Source organism: Thunnus albacares, chromosome 17 (assembly GCF_914725855.1).
Source record: "Thunnus albacares chromosome 17, fThuAlb1.1, whole genome shotgun sequence".
Classification (NCBI taxonomy): domain Eukaryota; kingdom Metazoa; phylum Chordata; class Actinopteri; order Scombriformes; family Scombridae; genus Thunnus; species Thunnus albacares.
The window spans coordinates 3,465,725-3,486,922 of record NC_058122.1 but is presented as its reverse complement, the minus strand read 5'-3'; the positions used below and the strand labels follow the sequence as shown (position 1 = coordinate 3,486,922).

Sequence of the window (21,198 nt, the reverse complement as noted above, 5' to 3'; positions counted from 1 at the left end):
TTGATCCAATGTTGTAAGACAATGAAACATGTAAACTTCTAAGGGGGGTTAATACCGTTTTTAGGCACTGTATTCAGGGTGTGATATGTCTGTTTATTGCGTAAAGTTGTAAAATGCATTTTCCCAATTTTGTCTTGTTTTAACTTTGTGTGGCCTGTTTTGCTAATATGGAAACGAAACCGGTATCACTGCACTTCCCTTATGGCTTGTTCAGGAAGTTAGGGTGCTGGGGTTTTTATTGTCAAGCCTCCGCAGAGTTGAAGAAAGAAACTCAAAGAAACTAACAAAGTAAGTCTCATGTGAAATCTTATATATTTACTTCTATACTTCAATATATTTTGTATTTTTTATTTGACTTTTCTTCTTTTTAAAGGAAATTATTTTCTTTGCTTACTGTTAATAATTAATGAAGTGCTAGTTGCCTGTGTTTTGCTATGGATGATGATTTTATTTATCTCTGTAAAGCTGTGATTGAAAAAAATTGGTCTTGGCTTGAAAAATTAGTGGACTATGTGGCTGTTTAGGTTGAGGTTTAGGTTATTATTAATGTTAATTTGGTTTAGGTTGTCACTGTGCTGCCATTCTCACTCTCTAATGTAATTTAAAAGCGATTCAAATCCCTTCACCTCTATGCAGTTCACCTTTCAGAGTTAAGTTCACTGTAGTTGACACAGTTGACAGTGAAGTTGTGTGAAGAGTATGTCAGGAGCCTCAAGCCAAATATACAAACACACTCAACAATAAGCAGTGTCTGCACTCTTTCACTCTTACCACAACAGATTTGTAAGTGGCCATAAAGCCTGAATGAAGACAGTCAGGGCTGAAAACAACAACAAAAAACAATTTAATTCTAAGAGAGGAGAACCAAAAAATATTTTGTTTTCTGAGAGAAAACAATGAAAAATGAAAAATAGGATTCTTTAAAATAATTTATAAAATGTGAATGTATTGACTCATGAGTGTCATTGAATGAATCAGTAGCTTTTAGCTTCAAAGCTCCTCTCTGAAAGCACCATTGTTATACAGTATGGCACTTCCTGGTTAAAAAAAACAACCATGATACATGAGCTCAGTTGCAGATTGCTGGTTTCTGATGAACCATGCTTAAAGGTTCTTTAACAGTTCCAACAAGCAATTCAATTCAATTCAATTCAATTCAATTCAATTCAATTCAATTCAATTCAATTCAATTCAATTCAATTCAATTTTATTTATATAGTGCCAAATCACAGCAAAAGTCATCTCAGGGCACTTTTCACATGGAGCAGGTCTAGACCACACTCTTTAATTTACAGAGAGAGAGACCCAACAATTCCCCCATGAGCAAGCACTTGGTGACAGCAGTAAGGAAAAACTCCCCTTTAATGAGAAGAAACCTCAAGCAGAACCAGGCTCTAGGTAGGCAGACTGAACATTGTTAGATTCTGACAGTCAGAAGCACCTTAACCTCACAGTGTTATGAAAAGTTACAGATGTGGCGACTAAAGAGAGTTTAAATGCTTGTTTTAAAAAACAAAAGAAATACACAGTCAGTAACTATGAATTTTCATAAATTCAACTAAACTGAAGAAAAAGACTTGAATCAGAAAGTTATTTGTAACTTCCACATTTATCCTGAATAATAATTTTAAGAATCAATCTATAATTCTATGCAACTCTATTCTGTGCAAACCCGTTACCAGCTGCTGTTAACTGGAGTCAGGAATGAATCAGTTATGGTTAAGGTTATGGTCTGTTTCCAGGAAAATCACTGGACTCAATGCATTTTCTTTATAATGATGCTGAATCAATGTTTGCATGATGACATCAGGAGACGTACTACATCATACTGCCACCAGGGGATTATTATTATTATTATATATTATAATACATGCAACCTATTACCTTTTCAGAAGCTGAAATGCTCGACTAACCTCGGTTTGGATACTGTCTGAATTTATCTAGTTTTATACATCTCAGCCATAGTTCAGCCAGACTAGCTGGAAAATAACCTAAAGACATTTCTAGATATAAAGCCTTCACTTTTTGTTGCTATACGCTCAACAGTTTCCCTGTTGATTTGAGAGTGTGCACCTCACTTAAAACTTATCTTTGTATGCATATCATAATATAATACCACATGAACAACTATCAAAATTCCACTTACACATTCACAACAGACAAAAAAAGGTACATCAGAAAAGACAAGTGGAGAACCCATCGTTGCTATAACAGAATACCAGCCCACCTTCCCCTCCTTAACCATAAGACCAATATCACAAAGAAAGGTTGTGATATTGTAATCAGTATATAGAGTGCCGCTTGAAAGTTTGTGAACCCTTTAGAATTTTCTCTATTTCTACATAAATATGACCTAAAACGTGATCACACATTCTAATAACCCATGTACATTCTTTTTTGAAGAGTTATGCAGAAAGAGTGTTGACAGAGTGTCATTTCACTGTACTGTAATGAGTAATGTATGCTGTGTTTTTCATTTTACTGACAGGAATGATTACTACAACCTCGTTGCAATGAAGTGGGCGAGTGTGTTGTTGTAAAAAGTGTTTGCTCTACGATGGATCTGTGTGCGGAAAGAAGGGATGAGATCCCATCGTTTCAATTATCTCTGTCTGAGGAACATGATAGCCACACTAAAGTTGAGATGTGAGATGAGAAATTTTTAACTTTTTACCCCTGCCCCCCATCTCAGAATTCTATACTTCTAACACCTCATCATTGCTCAGAGTAACAAAGTCTGTCTCTGTTAAAGCTCATTCCAGCAGGAGAAACCAGACTCCCCTAGACCCAGCTGTGTGTCAATTAAGGACAACCACTCCATTGCTGAACCCTTAGCCTTTGGAGATAGAGATCTCTCTACAGAGCAGAGGTGAAGATGTATTAAATGCATGATTAAAAAACCTTCATAGAAACACAATCAAAAAAAAATTAAATGATGATTCTTTCTGTATTTCTGGTTCAGTCTCCTTCAGCAGGAGAAGCAAGACTCCCCTGAACCTAGCTGTGTGTCAATGAAGGACAACCACTCCATTGCGGAACCCTTAACCTTTGGAGATAGAGATCTCTCTACAGAACAGAAGTGAAGATGTACTAAATATATGACTAAAAAAACCTTCATAGAAACACAATCAAAAAAATTTAATGATGATTCTTTCTGTATTTCTGGTTCAGTCTCCTTCAGCAGGAGAAACAAGACTCCCCTGAACCTAGCTGTGTGTCAATGAAGTACAACCACTCCATTGCTGAACCCTTAACCTTTGGAGATAGAGATCTCTCTACAGAACAGAGGTGAAGATGTACTAAATATATGACTAAAAAAACCTTCATAGAAACACAATAAAAAAAAATTAAATGATGATTCTTTCTGTATTTCTGGTTCAGTCTCCTTCAGCAGGAGCAACCAGACTCCTCTGTACCCTGCTGTGTGTCTATTAAAAGTACTCACTCTATAAAGCCACCTCTTTCCTTCAATCATGGGCACCTCTCTACTGGACAAAGGCGATACTTACAGTAGTTTTTTTCCCTTTTACACAGCATCAAATTCAACTCTTGTCAGTCTCTCCATTGATGTTCACCTCATTTACAGTATGTGTGTGTGCCACATTTGAGGACAAATACTGGACTTTAATCTGGTTGTTTGGAAAAGCTTGTCAGTTTGATTTTATGCCAAGTGCACTCAGCTTAATAATAAGTGTGTACTGATATTTGTGGATCAATATCTATGTCATGTTTTCTCCACAGAGGCCACCAAGTGGGGCCAGAGGTTGCCACTGATCAATCTGACAAGGAGCATGATGAAGCAGATCTGGCCTCCATATTTATGGTGTGTAAATTGTCCAAATTATTGATAAACAATAATTTATAATTTCATAATTTCCTCCATGCTACACTCTACATAAATGAGTTTTCATTTCATGAAAAACTGGCTTTATCACTTCTCTGCTCTGAGGATGCCAACTGTAGGTCAAATCCCTTGCAAACTCAGAACACTCTGGGGTAGCAATCAAGAACAAAACAATGCTCTGTCAAATTCGTAATTGACTTGGGTTTTTATGTGCAGATTCTGGTACCACATGGTTTTAATGCACAGTCCTATAGCACATGACACTGCTGTGTTACACTCATGAGAACCAATTGAGGGCACTGCCACCCTTGCTAATTTCTCAGGTTTTAAGTGACTACCAGATGCCATGCCTGAGGCTTTTCTGTTTGGGTCCTGAATGGGACAGGCTGGTGAACTGGGGTTGATCCCCATTAATGATGCAGACTATTCAAGGTCTATGGGATTAGTACACCATCAATTTTTATTAAGAAAAATGGACATACTATAAGAAGTGGTGTGAGGAGGAGTAGCATTGTAGAGTGGTCCTGTCCTTTTCAATAAGTTCAGTGTTGTCTTTCATTTAGTTGCACAGGGGCCTGTCATGTTCTACCATTAGGTGTGGCAGCTTCAGTAGCTTTATTGATTGGAAAAGTGGTTTAAGACATGCACGGAAGCAACTAGGTCTTTATCCCAACCCCTCTTTAAATGTTTCTTGTTACACAATATCTCTGTGTGGCACAGCAGACCTTCGGTAGGTATTCTGAGCTGCTGTGCAACTTCCTTTTTTCAATATGCTGAAGGTAAATAGTCTGGTTTGGTGGATTATCGATCTGACCGGGACACATTATTATTAAGATGTCTTGATGTGTTGTATTGGTGGTTCAGGGGATGTCAGGCTTCACCACCCTCAGCTTATATTATTAGATGGTGAAATCTGTGTGCAATAGAAATCTACACATTGCAACTATAGTTCAAATGTAGTGCTCTGCAGTGGTCAAACCTACAAAGCCCACTGGAGGGCTTCCTTGTGCTTACAGAACTATAGTTTGGTTAAAGGAGAACTCTACTGATTTTACATATCAGTATGTTGGGGTGTTGGGGAGTACTAATGCATATGTGAAAAAAGTTGTACAAAGCCTTTCATGGCCCCAGAGGGAGCTGCACAAACTGATAAATTGCATTAAGGGATGTCACTTGAGTCAGTGTTGGTTGGCGTTGACAACTAGTAGTTTGAAAATGATGTGGTTGCGAGGGATTGTGCATTCAATGCACAGAACTACCTCTGTCACAGGCCTTAACTTTTCTATGTCCCATTAATTCCACCTGAATTTTTCATTTTGCTTATTATTCCAGGTGTTAGAGGAGAACATCATCACTTTTGTGAAGGCTGAGCTGAAGAAATTCCAGAGAATTCTCAGTCCAGACTACACAAAATCTTTAGAGGGGCAGAAAAAGAATGAGGATGTGGTGAATGGTGCAGAGGAAGAACAGAGGAAAAGCAGCAAAGAGGCCCTTCTGAAGATCACATTGCACATTTTGAGGGGAATGAAGCAGGGAGAACTGGCTGACTGCCTGCAGAGCAGTAAGTTACAAGTATAGTTCTGAATGGTGGAGCACAGTGGTTTGCATTAGAAGTAAAGAAAAAAAGTCATAACTATTGCCCCAGCACTCAGTTGCATTTGTTGTGCCCTTAAAACAGGGAAAATAGTGAGGGAAGAGGGATGAAGAAACCCGCACACTTCTCTCGTTTTCACTCGTTTGTATTGAGTCTTAATTATGTACAGTACAACCAAATTCACATATTTTCTCAGTCGGAATACACTCAGTCTCAGGACCACAGTTTCCTTAATTGAAATACATTTACCTTCTTAACTTTCATATTGTACCTAACACATGAACTGACCTTTTACCATAATGAAATAATGTTTTTAAACCTTACAGACAAACTTAAATGCAGAAAATGGCGGAACAACAGTCGGATGCTACATTGGGACAATAGCAGTAGCTAGCTTACACGGTGAATGAGTTAGCCCGAAACTCTTTAACAATATAAAAGTACAAAATTCACCTCTTTCGCTCGCAACGAACAACAATGACGAAATAAGTATCAACAATGTGTATCGCTAAGTTTATAGTGCTTTAAGTACGGTAATTACCTTAAAACAGGGAAAATAGTGAGGGAAGAGGGATGAAGAAACCCGCACACTTCTCTCGTTTTCACTCGTTTGTATTGAGTGAGGCAGAGAGCGCGATTCCCCCTACTGGAGTCATGAGGCATTACCAATAGATCGACGCACAATCAACCCAGAAAAAGAATACACATTACCTATTTGTACGGTTTACATTCTGGCTGGATATTCTCCACAGTAATAACCTTAGCAACATAACTGAAATAACAATAAAATTATGTATTAAGGAAATAGAATATATAAGACATATAATTGCATAACTCTGAAAAGAAATAAAATCATGTTTCTGAAAAATCTAATTATTTTCAAATTCTTAACTACCACACATTTACATCTACATATGCCCACCTCAGGTCAGATGAGTTATAGCATGCTGCATTAATTCACCCTAAAATTACTATATTGCTCATGTATTTTTATTTTTTGTATTTCTGTGTAGGAACTGCTGAAGTGTGCCAAAATAAGCTCAAAAGTAATCTAAAAAAGAGGTTCCAATGTTTGTTCGAAGGAACTGCTAAAGCAGGAAACCCCACACCTCTGAATGAGATTTACACAGAACTATACATCACAGAGGGAGGAAGTGGAGATGTCAATGATGAACATGAGATCAGACAAATTGAAACAGCATCCAGGACATCATCAAGACCAGAAACTATAATCAAATGTGAAGATATCTTCCAACCCTTACCTGGTAGAGATCATCAACCAATCAGAACGGTGATGACAAAGGGAGTGGCTGGCATTGGGAAAACAGTCTTAACACATAAGTTCACTCTGGACTGGGCTGAAGACAAAGCCAACCACAACATACAGTTCACATTTCCATTCAGTTTCAGAGAGCTGAATCTGCTGAGCGGAAAAAAGTACAGCTTGGTGGAACTTCTTCATGTCTTTTTTACCAACACTAAAGATGCAGAAATCTGCAGCTTTGACAAGTTCAAAGTTGTGTTTATTTTTGATGGTCTGGATGAGTGTCGACTTCCTCTGGACTTCCACAACAATGAGATCCTGACTGATGTTACAGAGTCCACCTCAGTGGATGTGCTGCTGACAAACCTCATCACTGGGAAACTTCTTCCTTCTGCTCACCTCTGGATAACTACACGACCTGCAGCAGCCAATCAGATCCCTCCTGAGTGTGTTGACATGGTGACAGAAGTGAGAGGGTTCACAGATGCCCAAAAGAAAGAGTACTTCAGGAAGAGATTCACTGAGGAAGAACAGGCCAGCAGAATCATCTCTCACATCAAGGCATCACAAAGCCTCCACATCATGTGCCACATGCCGGTCTTCTGCTGGATCACCGCTTCAGTTCTGGAGGATATAATGGGATCACAAACCATTAAAGGGTTGCCAAAGACCCTGACTGAGATGTACATCCACTTCCTGGTGGTTCAGTCCAAAGTAGGGAATGTCAAGTATCGAGGAGGAGCAGGGACAGATCCACTGTGGAACACAGAGACCTGCAAGATCATCTTGTCTCTGGGAAAACTGGCTTTTGAACAGCTTCAGAAAGGCAACTTGATCTTCTATGAATCAGATCTTCTAGATTGCGGCATTGATATCAGAGCAGCCTCAGTGTACTCGGGAGTGTTCACACAGATCTTTAAAGAGGAGTGTGGGTTGAACCAGGGCAAGGTGTTCTGTTTTGTCCATTTGACCTTTCAGGAGTTTCTGGCTGCTCTTTATGTTGTTCTGACTTTCGTCAACACTGGTATCGATCTACTGTCAGAACCAGAGTCAACATCCTGCTGGTCTTCACTGTTAAGGGACAAATCTAAAGTAAATCCCCTCTTCCAAAGTGCTGTGGACAAGGCCTTACAGAGTCCAAATGGACACCTGGATTTATTTCTCCGCTTCCTCCTGGGTCTCTCACTGAAGACCAATCAAACCCTTTTACAAGGCCTGCTAAAACCACCAGGAGGCAGCTCAGAGAACTATCAGGAAACAGTCAAATACATCAAGAAGAAGATCAGGAAAAATCCCTCTCCAGAAAGATGCATCAACCTCTTTCACTGTCTGAATGAGCTGAATGATCATTCTCTAGTGGAGGAGATCCAACAGTACTTGAGTTCAGGAAGTCTCTGCACAGACAAACTATCTCTTGCTCAGTGGTCAGCTCTGGCCTTCATCCTACTGTCATCAGAAAATGACCTGAATGTGTTTGACTTGAGGAAGTACTCTGCTTCAGAGGAAGGTCTCCTGAGGCTGCTGCCAGTGGTCAAAGCCTCAAGAATATCTCGGTAGGTACACTGATAAAAGGGCAGACTTACTATATTAAGTATAGTTTTTACTTGTGATAAAGTATACGTATTTTTAATTTTAGGCTGAGTGACTGCAAGCTGTCAGAGAGAAGCTGTAAAGCTCTGGCCTCTGTTCTTATGTCTAAGTCAACTCGTCTGAGAGAGCTGGACCTCAGTAACAATGACCTGCAAGATTGTGGAGTAAAGCTGCTCTCTTTTGGACTGAGGAGTCCACAGTGTAGACTGGAAACTCTAAGGTTAGTAGAAATGAATAAATTCAATGCCTTTTCACAGTTGTGTTTGATGCAGCCCAGTATAACTAGGAATTACGTTCATATTGGACAATTCTGCAGGTCACAGTTTACAACCAGTGCCAACGTTCAGTATTAATGCAGAAAGTAGTGGGATAGTAAGGGAGTGGATTTCATAGTGGTGGACTTTGGACTGCATTTGTATTTATGGATTGAATTTATGCAACACTTTAATCCAAAGTGCTTTACAATTTGCCTCATATGCACACTCACACACCATTAACAGCAAGCTACCATGCAAAGCACTGGCTTAAATATCTGGACCATTTGGGGTTCATTCAAGAGGGACAGTTCACAAATGGTGAAGTAGTTATCTGGATAACAGACAACATGTAAAATTTGCTGGTTATAAATCTGAATGTATAAAGGTTAAATGTGAAGTCTTCCAAGGGTTGGTATTCAGCCCTAAATTTTTGATTTTTATATATTAACAATATTTGGGAAGTATCAAAAATATTGCAGTTTGTTTTGTTTGCTGTAGTAAATAGATAGAAAGAAAATAATTTGTAATAATAATTAAGTGTTGACATGGAATGTTAAAAAAACATCACTGAACAAAATGTTTTTTGCAGAACTGCCCAATTCTTGTTAGTTAACTTGACCTCATGAACACAATTCATTTTAGAGAAAATTTATTTGTTTCCAGTAGTTCAAGCCTCCAGTAAATATTTGAAAATGCATATGTAACTGGACAAATTAATCAAAACAAATATTGCTTCTACAAAAGAAATGAAAGAAGCATTGTGTACTTCCCATTTCTGGTTTCTGTTTTTCATGCCTCTTCAGGTTATGTGGCTGTAACTTGTCAGAGACAAGCTGTGAAGCTCTGGCCTCAGTTCTCAGCTCCCAGTCCTCTAGTCTGAGAGAGCTGGATCTAAGTGACAACGACCTGCAGGACTCAGGAGTGAAGCTGCTCTCTACAGGACTAGAGAGTCCTCACTGTAGACTGGAAAATCTCAGGTTACATTTCTTTCTAGAATTTCTGTTAACTTGACACGCAAGAAAACCATTTCAGTTAAAAGTGTTGTGATTTCAAAACACTTATATTCCTCTATCTTAATCAAAATGGCCGTGAAGCTTGATAGTTCAGAGATGGCTGTTCATGCTTTGATAAATTCATTTTGGGTGTAACATATTTGAAAGCAACGCAACACTATTGCAACATAAGGGAATAACAATATATTTTTTCATTCATTTCATAGTATGTAATGTAATGTAATGACAGGTGTATGTAGTATGTAGTTAGCTTTCCAGTACTTAGCCTCAAATCAGTTGAAAGATGGCTCTGAAATTGTAGGTTGTTTTCACCCATTAAACATGTACATTACATCAGAATGTTTTCAATATTACCTCTTACTAGTGCACTGCCTGTTCAAAACATGCCTATTGTCATTCCTATTTTCTGTGCCTTCGGTTCAGATTTGAGTGGGTATGTGTGTTCCAAAGATTTGCGCTGTCTGTAGTGGTGCTTCACAATTGGTCTCTGAGCATATGAGTCAAACTGGTTTTGAACTGCCCATTGAAGTATTTCTGTCATTTTACATTTTAAGTACAGTCATTGTGTATTGGGCTCTGAGTGATTCCAAAATGTGGGTGACCTATGCTCAACAATGTACCTGAACGCCTCCTGTGTAGTCACTTGCTGCTGATCTGCTAAATGTGCTGCTAAACATGATGCTAACACTACGCTACACTAGACACTAGGTAAGACTGTCCATTCTTGATTAAAAGCTCTGTTTTTGCTATCTACTTTTCTCTTTTTTGAGACTTGTGACTTGTGTCATGCCTCATCTTTGGTCTCTCCCTGACATGCTGGAGTCAGTCAGCAGAGCCCTGAAGCTCCACCCTGCCCCTGTACAGAGCGGAGCAGCTTGCTGATTGCTGGTTTATTCAAAGTTTATTAATATTAAACATATTGCATGTCCAAATTGCACCAATTTCGACACTACACTCCCTTGGGTACCCAGCCATACACCCACCAGGTGTGGAGTCGATTGGATTAACGGTTTTCAAGATATGTGAGGAACATACATGCAGACAGGTGACAAATGAAAGGAAAAACCAACGTAAAGTGTCTTAGTAAGGTGTTGAATTCTGTCCATCAATCCATCCATTTTCCGCAGCTTATCCGAGATCAGGTTGTGATGGTGGCAGAATGAGTAAGGTAACCCAGACATCTCTATCTCCAGCAACATTGCATTGTGGGTCTGCCCTGAGGTCTCTATACCAGTTGGACTTGCCCGGAACACCTCCAAAGGGATGCATCCAAGAGGCATCCTAACCAGATGCCCAAACCATCTTCAACCAGCTGGCTTCTTTCAACGCAAAGGAGCAGTGGCTCTACAGCAAGCTCCCTCTGGACATCTGAGCTCCTCATGCTATCTCTAAAGCTGAGACCAGACACCCTCTGGAGGAAACTCATTTCAGCTGGTTGTAGCCACGATCTTACTCTTTCTGTCACTACCCAAATCTCGTGACCATAGGTGAGGGTTGGAACATAGACCGACTGGTAAATTGAGAGTTTTGCCTTCTAGCTCAGCTTCTTCTTCACCACAACGGTCTGGTACAGCACCTGCATAACTGCAGATGCTGCACTGATCCGCCCATCGACCTCGCATTCCATCTACCCTTACTCATGAATAAGACCCCAAGACACTTGAACTCCTTCACTTGGGGCAGCAACTCACTTCCAACCAAGAGGGAGCAGTCCACAGTTTTCTAGCAGAGAACCCTGGTCTCTATCTGTGGTATATCTGTGGTATCTCTATCTGTGGTGTGGTATTTCCACTAGAGCTATAGGAGGTCATACTACAAATTTAGCTCTTATATTTTTACTTCTCATTTTCCTAAATTTATATTACCTATCTATCTATATACTATCTATATAGCTATCTCTCTACATGTATATCTATATATACTGCATATATACAGTATATACATGCATAGCATAGCACTACTGCAACACAAGAAGGATATATTGAAGTGATTGGGCCATATATTATGTAAGATATATATTATATATTATGGATGATATATTATAGTCAACCAGAACTGGTTCTTACAACATGTCGTCCTACCACGTCGGAAATCAAATGTGTTTAGGCATTCAGAATAGCTACACTCAAAGCCGAGTGAAAAGCTGACTGTCAGAAAGAGGGAGGGATACGGGCGGTGGTGATATTGTTTAAATATGGGGACAATGGTGCATATTTTGAAACTGTCTCTCCTGGAAGACATTCATAGTGTTGCATTTAGTTCCTTTCTCTCTCTCTGCACAGCTGGCCAATCACTGTGTGAAGTGGATGTGAATGTTAGCCCTTTATTTCGTCCACATTAACTGTGTTTACATTCTTTTACTTTTTGATGTAGAGCACTACTGGAAAGGTCTAGCCTTGTTTCATTACTGAATATAAGACTATTCTGTGCAATCACTGTATTTAAGTTCTTTCATTCACTGTGTTAGAGAGCAGGGCTCATAGTGAGCATGTTTGCGGCTGAGATGGCTTGGCTTTGGTCTCCACATGGTTTCTGTGTAGCTGTCACCCCATCATGTAGGCTAGTTCCATTATTGAGGAGGTGCACATCAGCTACTATGTTCTGTGCTATGGTGTATGCCGGCTACATGCGTAAACTCTGTAGCTATACGTCATAACCCCTTAACACTGATCTATACTGTAAATCCACCTTTAGGTCACATTTTACATCTACCCCTACTAGTGATGAAGTAATTAGAAATAGCAACATTGTCACTGAATTTTTCATTCAATTATGCATTGATTTTGTTTTCTGGTGTGTCATGAACATTATGGCCTCAAGGGACTGCTAGCATGGTACTGGTCTTGTTAATAATTTCCTTTATTTACTTAAGCAAGAAATATCAGAAAGGATGTATAAAATTCTGTGACAAATTAAGAAGAGAATTTAAAATACAAATCTGATTACTAAGTCAATTGTTTGTGTTGGAGCAAATTTGGTGTGTTAAGGTAGGCCTACTGTATTGTCACAACTAATTGAAGATATAGACTACTGGTTAGAAAATCTGTCATGCAATACATACATGTACATGAATGTAATACATACTGTATATGTATAGGTTGGCAGGCTGTCAGGTCTCAGAGGAAGGTTGTGCTTCTCTGGACTCAGCTCTGAGCTCCAATCCCTCCCATCTGAGAGAGCTGGACCTGAGCTACAATTATCCAGGATATTTCGGAGTGATGCTGCTCTCTGCTAGACTTGATGATCCACAGTGGAGACTGGACACGCTCTGGTAGGTCATGTTGTGTACACTGTACAGTTACAGCTTATTCAGTGTGTGGTTTGTCTATTTGTATTTTGCCTCATTATTTCTTGTGTCACTTCTGCCACAGTGTTGACCATGGTGGAAAGCATCGCTTGAAACCCTTCATGTGTAAGTTGAGCTTTTCTGATGCATCCCAAAAGTCATTATCAATGCCTCTATGAAGATAATTATTACAGATAATAATTAGAAAGCCTAAAGTTATACAAGAGCCTAGCCCCAAGTAATAAAGGTTTATATCAAATGGACCATGCCTACTAGAATTAGGTAACCAATTATGCAAATACAGTAACAAATTTGATGAAGTTGGATGACATTTGCTGAGAAGTGATATTTAAAAAACTAAAATCAAAATCCGGGAAAATCTGTTTTTCCTCTATTCCCCACAGTGAAAGGGTAGATTTGGGGTTTCACTAGAATGTGTCCCTCTGCTGCAGCTCAGCAAGTCAATTAAATCCAGGGGGAAGGGAAAAAAACACAAGAATTTTGTACGAAATAGACTGTGCCTTTGTAAGATGCAGACTAGATTTAGATAACTCAGAGTGCTGAAGCCTCATATTAGCTTCAGCCAAACTTTGAAATGCAGTAGCTTCAAGACCAGTATGGAGAGTAGGAACTGTTGCAGCTATATCCATGTACATGTTGGCACATCAGTGTTGTATTAAGACAGACTAAAAAAAACTCAAACCTATACTTTAAAGGATATGGCTGGCAATTTTCTATATTTTTCTTATTTTCGACAAATCCAACAATGAATGGAACAAGTATTGTGTGTGTATCCAAAGCCTGATATATCTTATTCCTCTGTGCTGTAGACCTCTGTTGTTATGCTACTATTAAAAACACATTAATGAGCCACATTATTGCACTGGGTGACATGTTCCTTCATTACACAGAGTATGTGCACTGTAGTTTGTTCAGGAACAACTTTACAGACTAATAATAGTAATCACAATTTAGTCTCTGGAGAGTTGTTCGGTGTAAGGCAGAAGCTACTTCACATGCACAGTTCACCAACAAAGACCACGCCATTTGAACGGTATAAAAAGTAGATTTATTTGGATAGTCGAGAGGGTTCAGGATTGGATGAGGATAGTGTATGGTGGGCTGGATGGGGGTCGAAGAGATGGATGAAGGGGGTTGATTGCTGGGGGATGAATGGGAGCTGAAGGTTGGTTCGGGTCATGTACAGTGGGATGATGGGGTCGAGGAGAGGGTTGATGACATGGGGATGACCGGGGATCACATGGAATCACAAAGAGGCTGGAGCGTCGAGGAACCTGGGGGTCGAGACTCAGGGTGGGGGACATGTCTTGATGAGCTTTCTGCTTTGTCATCCCCCAAAGTTAACTTCTCTGGACTAAGTGAGAATGGGCTCTTTGAATGTCGCTGAGGTATGGAATCTTGGGAAGACTAGTGGTTGAGAATTTTATTTATTTAATTTTAACAGGTGGTACAGAACAGGAGGAAATGAAGTGGGTCCAGTAGAGGGAGCACCATGGCTCAGTGCGACTGTGGCTGAGGTAACAGCAGGACCAGTAGTGGCTATGGGAAGAGAGAGAAGAAAAGACCTGTGGGGGCAGGGGGAGCCGAAAGCGCTGAGGTAGCTGCAGCTGAAGGAAGGGAAGAGGAAAGGATGCTGGGATCAGGGGATGTATATGCAGGAGTTGATTGTGCAATAAAAAATGGAGGGGGTTAGAAAGGAGGGAGCTCTGTGGCTTCCTTATGTATCAACTAATGATGAGGAAAACCAGGCTCCCTGAGGCAATGAATCGATTGCAATATGAAGCGATTGCAATGAAAATTGTTGGCGAAGCAGTTGATACAGTCAGTTAATGTCACTGAAAATGAGGGCATGCCCTCAATGATACCTCAAGATGTAAATAAAGGTTGAATAAATGAAAAGAAGCAGGCAAGTCGAGGGAGCAATAGTAGCTGTGGCAGGAGGAAGCGAAAAGGGGTGCTGTAAACAAATAATATCGACGGAGGAGAGCCAGGATGATTCATAAAGGACGGATCGAGGGAAGGATGAAGGGATGAGGGATGAGGGTTGAGGGCCGAAGGGATACAGAGATGAGGGTGGAGGGGTGAGGGATGAAGGGATGAGGGTCAAAGGGTGACGGATGAAGGGATGAGGGTCAAGGGATGAAGGGATGAAGGTCGAGATTCGAGGGATGAAGGGATGACGGTTGAGGGGCGAAGGATGAAGGGATGAAGGGTTGAAGGTTGAAGGGATGAAAGGATGAGGGTCGAGGGGTGAGGGATGAAGGGATACATGTGAAGTGGTAAGATGTGCGGCTGTGTGCCAGTGCAGGGGGCGCTAAGTAGGGAACCCACAAGCAAGTGGTCGGCTGGAGCAATGGTGGAACTGGAGGCTGTGCAGAACTGGAAAGCCTGGCTTTGTAGGCTGCAGAGGGGCGGAGTGGCGGAGGCCAGAGTGAAAGTGCTCGCAGGCACAGTGTTAACGATGGCTGGAGCGAGGGGATCAGTGACGGGGGGTGCTGAAGACACAAAAAATATTTGGGTTTTTGAGTGGGTCCATCAGAGGGAGCACCGTGGCTCGGTGCGACTGTTGCTGTGGTAATGGCAGGACTGGAAGTGGCTGAAGGAAGAAACATAAAAGAAGAAGCTGCTGGAGCAGGTGGAGCCGAAAGCATAGAGGTAGCTGCAGCTGAAGGAAGGGAAGAGGAAAGGGATGTATGTGCGGGTGTTGATTGTGCAGCCTGCGGACCATAGACTGGAATATGGACGTAGTTACCGTGACGTCACCCATTGGTTTCTCAAGAGCGGTTTTGAATCTCAAAGTGAGCTGCTCCGGCCGTCGCCATCTTGGCAGTACGTGACTCTGCCTCACTCCCAACCAATCAAAAATGGGCAAAGAGGCGGGCCGAATGGCTGAAACAAGCTACCTAGCGGTTGGCGAACCTGTCACTCAAAGCACCCATGTCCTTCATTATGCATAACTTTACGGCTTAACAAAATTTAAACGGGTGAGTTATAAAAAAAATTCACCCCCATACAGATGTCATGAAAGGGGAAATTAGCTATAGAGACCAAAACCATTTTTTGTACCAGGCTGTAAACATGTTTATTTCTGCTGTAAAGTTGGGCATTTTAACATGGGGGTCTATGGGGATTGACTCGCTTTTGGAGCCAGCCTCAAGTGGCCACTCAAGGAACTGCAGTTTTTGGCACTTCGTGTTGGCTTCATTTTTTAACCCCGGAGGTTGCCGCTTGCTGCGGACATGGGGATGAGAGAAAAGACAAAAAACACGAGACAGATCAGACAGGGAGGGAGCAGGCACACGGAAAAATACAATCTGGCCCTGCGAGAGGGCTGAACCAGTTGGCTGCGTCGTGACGTCATCGACATGGGCGGGGAACCCGGAAATGAGTGGCCGTCCAGAGCGGTGGTGGAGGTGGAGGCAGAGAGGAGCAGGAAGAACCTGGCTTTGTTGTTGGTTCGGCGAAACAGGATTTGTATCTGGAGTTCTTCAGCCGGGGCTGAAGAAGTCTGGGCTCTGTTACAGTAGGCAGCGTTGTGACGTCATCGGTGTGCAGCGGCCCGGCGGCGGACAATGAACCGGAAGAGCGGGAGGATTTGAGCTGCTAACAAGAGAGTTGATGGAAGTAGAGTCTGCATAGAGTTGGAAAGTTTGTCTTTATCATCTTTTCGTCGGACGACCGTCTCCTTGAGAGTTCGCTGGAGGTGAGCAAACATCCGGTTGAAGATGTTAATCGCTTGGAAAAGAACCGTGTCCGAGTGGGCCATTGCGTGGATGCGTGTGGAGCGTCTGGATCCCAGCTGATCAGAAGTGCGGCATCTGGAGGAGAAAGGTTCCATGTGGATGTGGTGGTGAAGGAGATATTTCGTTGGCACTGCTAGGTACATGGATCATGGAGCACGGGCGGGCATTGCTTTTGCAATGCAAGCGTGTCATAGGTCGTGTGAGAACTGAGACGAACGGGAGAGAAAGGGGTTAGACACGCTTATATAGGTATGCACGGATGATTGAATTAGTGAGGCACAGGTGATTGAATTTAGTGAGAGAGAGAGGGCCGTGGTCTTGTTCCTGAACCTTTGTTATAATAATAACTCCATTCCATTCATATTCATTTATATTTTTCCATGTCTCTTCAATGTGTGTGAAGTTAGCATTAGATAATGACATTCTCTGTACCTGGTTATGGAAATGCTTGGATCACATGATGATATACTCAACAGAAATTCCACTTTTTCCCTTTGGATCTTGTGTTATCCTGTCAATGGTTGGAACCCTAAATTTACATCAGTGCTTATGACCAAGACCAAGGTAACATTAGTGTGGGCTGTTGCCGTTAGTCTCTCCCTCTCAGCACCTCCATGTTGTATTTTCTCTTCTGAATACTCTGGCTCATACTCATTGTATTGATCAGACTCTGACCCAGACATTGTCAGTTTCTCAAAGAACCTTAGCACAAAGTCAAGAGGTTGTAATATTTAAAATAAAAACCTAGTGAAGCTGTAAACAGAACCACATTCCTGTGCATGTGCAGTGGCGTCTGCCTCACTCAGAACTTCTCTCCTCAGACTAAAAATATGATCGCTGTTATTAGTCTTTGGAGCTTTTTCTAAACAAACTACCCAACTGCCCACACTGTAGGAACATGTCACCCAGTGTGGCTCACTGTTGTGTTTTTAATAGTTTTTGGACAACAATAGAGGTCTATAGCATAGAAGAATAAGATATGTCAGGCTTTGGATACACACACAATTTTAAGTAGGGATCAATTCATTATTGGTTTAGCTCTGCACATGAGATTTGTTGACAATAAGAAAAATATAGAAAATTGCCAGTTATATCCTTTAATGAGCTATAAATCTGAACATTATAAAAGGCCATATGGCACTGTTCACTCTGGATAAGCACCAAAAGCTAATCATGGCTCAACGTCCCACCAGATTTTAATAAAAATCAAGTAGTGCATTTGTGAGATTTTCAACTAACAAATTGCAATAATCACAACCCCTTTGGCAGAGCTGACTATCTTCTAATTAATCAACAAATTATTCAGAACATGTCAAATTAAATTCTGCACCTGTTGTGTCTTATTCCCCATCAGTTGCCTGTGAACTCACTCTGGACCCAAACACAGCACACAGTCAGCTCTCTCTGTCAGAGGACAACAGAAAGGTGACAGAGGTGACAGAGGTGCAACCTTACCTTGATCATCCAGACAGATTTCACCACTGGAAGCAGGTTCTGTGTAGAGAAGGTCTGAGCAGCAGCTGTTACTGGGAGGTGAAGTGGAAAGGATGGGTGAATATAGGAGTGACAAACAGAGGAATCAAAAGGAAAGGAGAGTTTGACGAATGTTGTCTTGGTGAGAACAACAAGTCCTGGGGTCTCTTCTGTTCTGCTCATGGTTACTCTGCCTGTCACAATAAGAGAACAGTGAACATACGGGCTGTCACCTCCTCATCTGACTCTGGCAGAGTAGCAGTGTATCTGGACTGGTCTGTTGGCACTCTGTCCTTCTACAAAGTCTCCTCTGACACACTGATCCACCTCCACACCTTCTACTGCGCATTCACTGAACCCCTCTATCCTGCGTTCCGATTTAAGTTAAACTCTGCATGTGAGTCCTCGGTGTCTCTGTGTCAGTTTGAGGAGGGAGAATCATCTCCAGTGTAAAGAAAGACCCACACTGTTGCTTGGTGACAGCTGCTGAAACAGCAGCACTTAATATACAGTAGGGACATACACACAGAAACACATACACTGTGGAAAAGCAGTCCCAGCCATGGCCTGAATTAGAATGAGTTTCTGTTACATAGCCAAATATTAGGCTACAGGACTGCAGAAAATTTTAAAGTACCTATGTTCCACCTAATGTGCCCACAACCTGAGAGCCTTACCCTGCGTGTTGCAACTTTGATGTGAGGATGTTTTTGTTTGTCCCTCATGAATATGTTCTGTTTCCCTGACCTGGGGAGAAAAGATTTGACTCATCCGTAGCGGCAATGTCACCCATGTGAAGGTAGCTGTAGGCTGAAAGGCCTCTTCTGCTATTGACAATACTTTGACAATACTTTGTCAATAGCAGAATGATGTTAAAGTTCCTAAATTGCTACACAGTTCAAAACAACAAACCATTTAACCCCTTTGGGATTGCCTCAGTGTGGCACAGCTCAACATCTCCACCTTTGCTCTCCTGGCATTTCCCAGGTGTGTCGCATCAGTGGTCAATTCCAAGTCAGATCCATCCGCCAGGAGACCTTTCTCACAAGAAAAACGACAGCCTTAGTTGTTTCCTCAAATACCTAAAACAACCTATGTTAACTTCAGTGTTGGGCAGTAATGCATTACATACAATAATGTGATAACTTTCCTCAGTACCAAGTATTGTGAAAGTTTACAATTTGAAATCTCTGGCGTTCAGTTGACAGACTGTCCAATATGTGTTACCACTAAAAGAGGTAAACTCCAAAGTTGTCTTATTTACATATTATATCATCTTAGCTGACTTACTAACATTGACCACTGGTAACGCTATGTTCAGGAATCAGCTGGTTTAGTGCAGAGTTGGAAAGTTTGAGAATAATGCAGATTCACTGAGAGGGAGGCATTTTGTAAGTGCTGCCATGCATAGTCTTCCAAACTGTGGGCTGGCTGCTTGTTAAACTACAATGTCTCGTTTTCTATTTCTAAAAGCATTTACTTTGACACTTGAAAAAAAACTTGACCATTGTTCTTTTACCTTAACCTAGTATTTTTAGTCACATAGGTCATTTTCTTTTTTGTCTATGTGATATCAGCTCTGACCCTCTGATCTATTCCTAAACATCACATAACCATATCAACACAGTTAATATATAATGTACATAATAAGTCAGAGTTCAAAAAAATGATATAGTTTGGTTGTCTGGTATAGTCATAAATAAAATAAGATTTAGATAGACTTAACTCCACTTCTTAACTACATTAGAGCAAAGTCTGGACTGAGCTCCTGTACAGATGTTAACAAGCAGTACATTCATATAAACACAAAAATATATTGAAATGGGGAATATGTTGTCTTTATATGGTTTCACCAATTAGTTAAGCTCTATTTACTTTGTGTGAATGTAACTCAATTTTACTGTAATCCCAAAAAAATATATAATCAAGCAAACCAAGTAATAGTTGTGTTGTTTTGTGGATATAATTATTATGATATTGTTTTCTATAATTAAAATTAAAATGTACATAGTTTAATTCTTTTCTCTTCACATCAAATTTTCTTCATTATATTTTCCCTAAAATTAAACTGTATATCATTAATGTACAGATATATATAAAAATATATATAAAATATATAAATATATAAAAATGATGCAGCATTATTTGATGCAAGGTTTCAAGAAAACACATATTATTCTTCATTTTAAAAGACAAGAATACTAAACATAGTTTAATTTTTAATTTTACCTACTATTTACATGAGATGAATTTTGTCATGGGATTCCATTCTTGTTGATTTTGGGAGTTAAAATCATTAAATTTAGGAATTTTTTATACTGCTGGATTATAGTTAGATATCCATTCTTTCACACTTCTTGTTGGTACTTAAAAAACATTTGAAATTGTTGTGCTGTAGAATTGTCTAGTTTGGGAAAAGTAAGACTATGAAGTGTGGAAAGAGCCAAACTAAGGATTACTTGAAGAAGGATAAGCCAGACCTGCAAGAGACGATGTCATGTTCACGCCCATATATATCCCCTATTCTGTTACTCTCCACCGCCTGTGCTACTATCGTCGGAGCCACTCCAAGTTATACAAGTGGTAGCCTAATAAACCAACAATTTTTATAAAAATACTGTCAAGGGTAAAGGACGGTACATAAATGATGCCAGACATCCACGGGTGCCTCTAAGGGCTTTGATCTTTTCGTGGAAATAACTTCATGATATTTTAGTTACATTAAACTTCATTCAGTTCCACGCATTTCTGCTCTGTGTCATATCATTAAAAACATTCTTCTGATCGAATGCAGACATGACTTTGACTCATCAACTTCCCAGACTGTCATGGTACAGATAGCCTATTAAAGGTATCAGACTTTCACCTGCTGATGTTCTGACTCAGTTTTCTCTCAATGTGATATTTCTTTAAAATATGTTAAAAACATGCATTTACATTGCCTATATATGAGAGTTGAATGATAAAACCTTTGTCAACACTTTCTTTTGATGCTTTCCTATAATATTCCGGATAGTTCCCATAGTTTTTTGTTTAATATCTGTAAATGACCCTCATATAAAGTCTGTTTATCAAATTAACTGTCAGTTAAGTTGATGACATATCACAGATTA

The 21,198-nt window shown here is 40.5% G+C and overlaps 1 protein-coding gene across 2 annotated transcripts; it reads left to right on the top strand.

The window, feature by feature from the left end:
- The first annotated feature begins 212 nt into the window (after nt 1–212).
- LOC122966346 (NLR family CARD domain-containing protein 3-like) lies at nt 213–20,134 on the top strand. Of its 2 annotated transcripts, XM_044330490.1 has the most exons (13): nt 213–288; nt 2,489–2,646; nt 2,753–2,869; nt 2,963–3,079; nt 3,172–3,288; nt 3,742–3,823; nt 5,177–5,405; nt 6,452–8,255; nt 8,339–8,512; nt 9,353–9,526; nt 12,660–12,833; nt 12,934–12,974; nt 17,967–20,134. In XM_044330490.1, exons 2-13 carry the CDS (start codon nt 2,558–2,560, stop codon nt 18,536–18,538), a joined length of 3,690 nt encoding a protein of 1,229 aa, XP_044186425.1. In that variant the 5' UTR covers nt 213–288; nt 2,489–2,557; the 3' UTR covers nt 18,539–20,134. The 2 variants fall into 2 exon arrangements, with proteins under 2 accessions (XP_044186425.1, XP_044186426.1); XM_044330491.1 differs by lacking the exon at nt 9,353–9,526.
- Nucleotides 20,135–21,198: the final 1,064 nt, after the last annotated feature.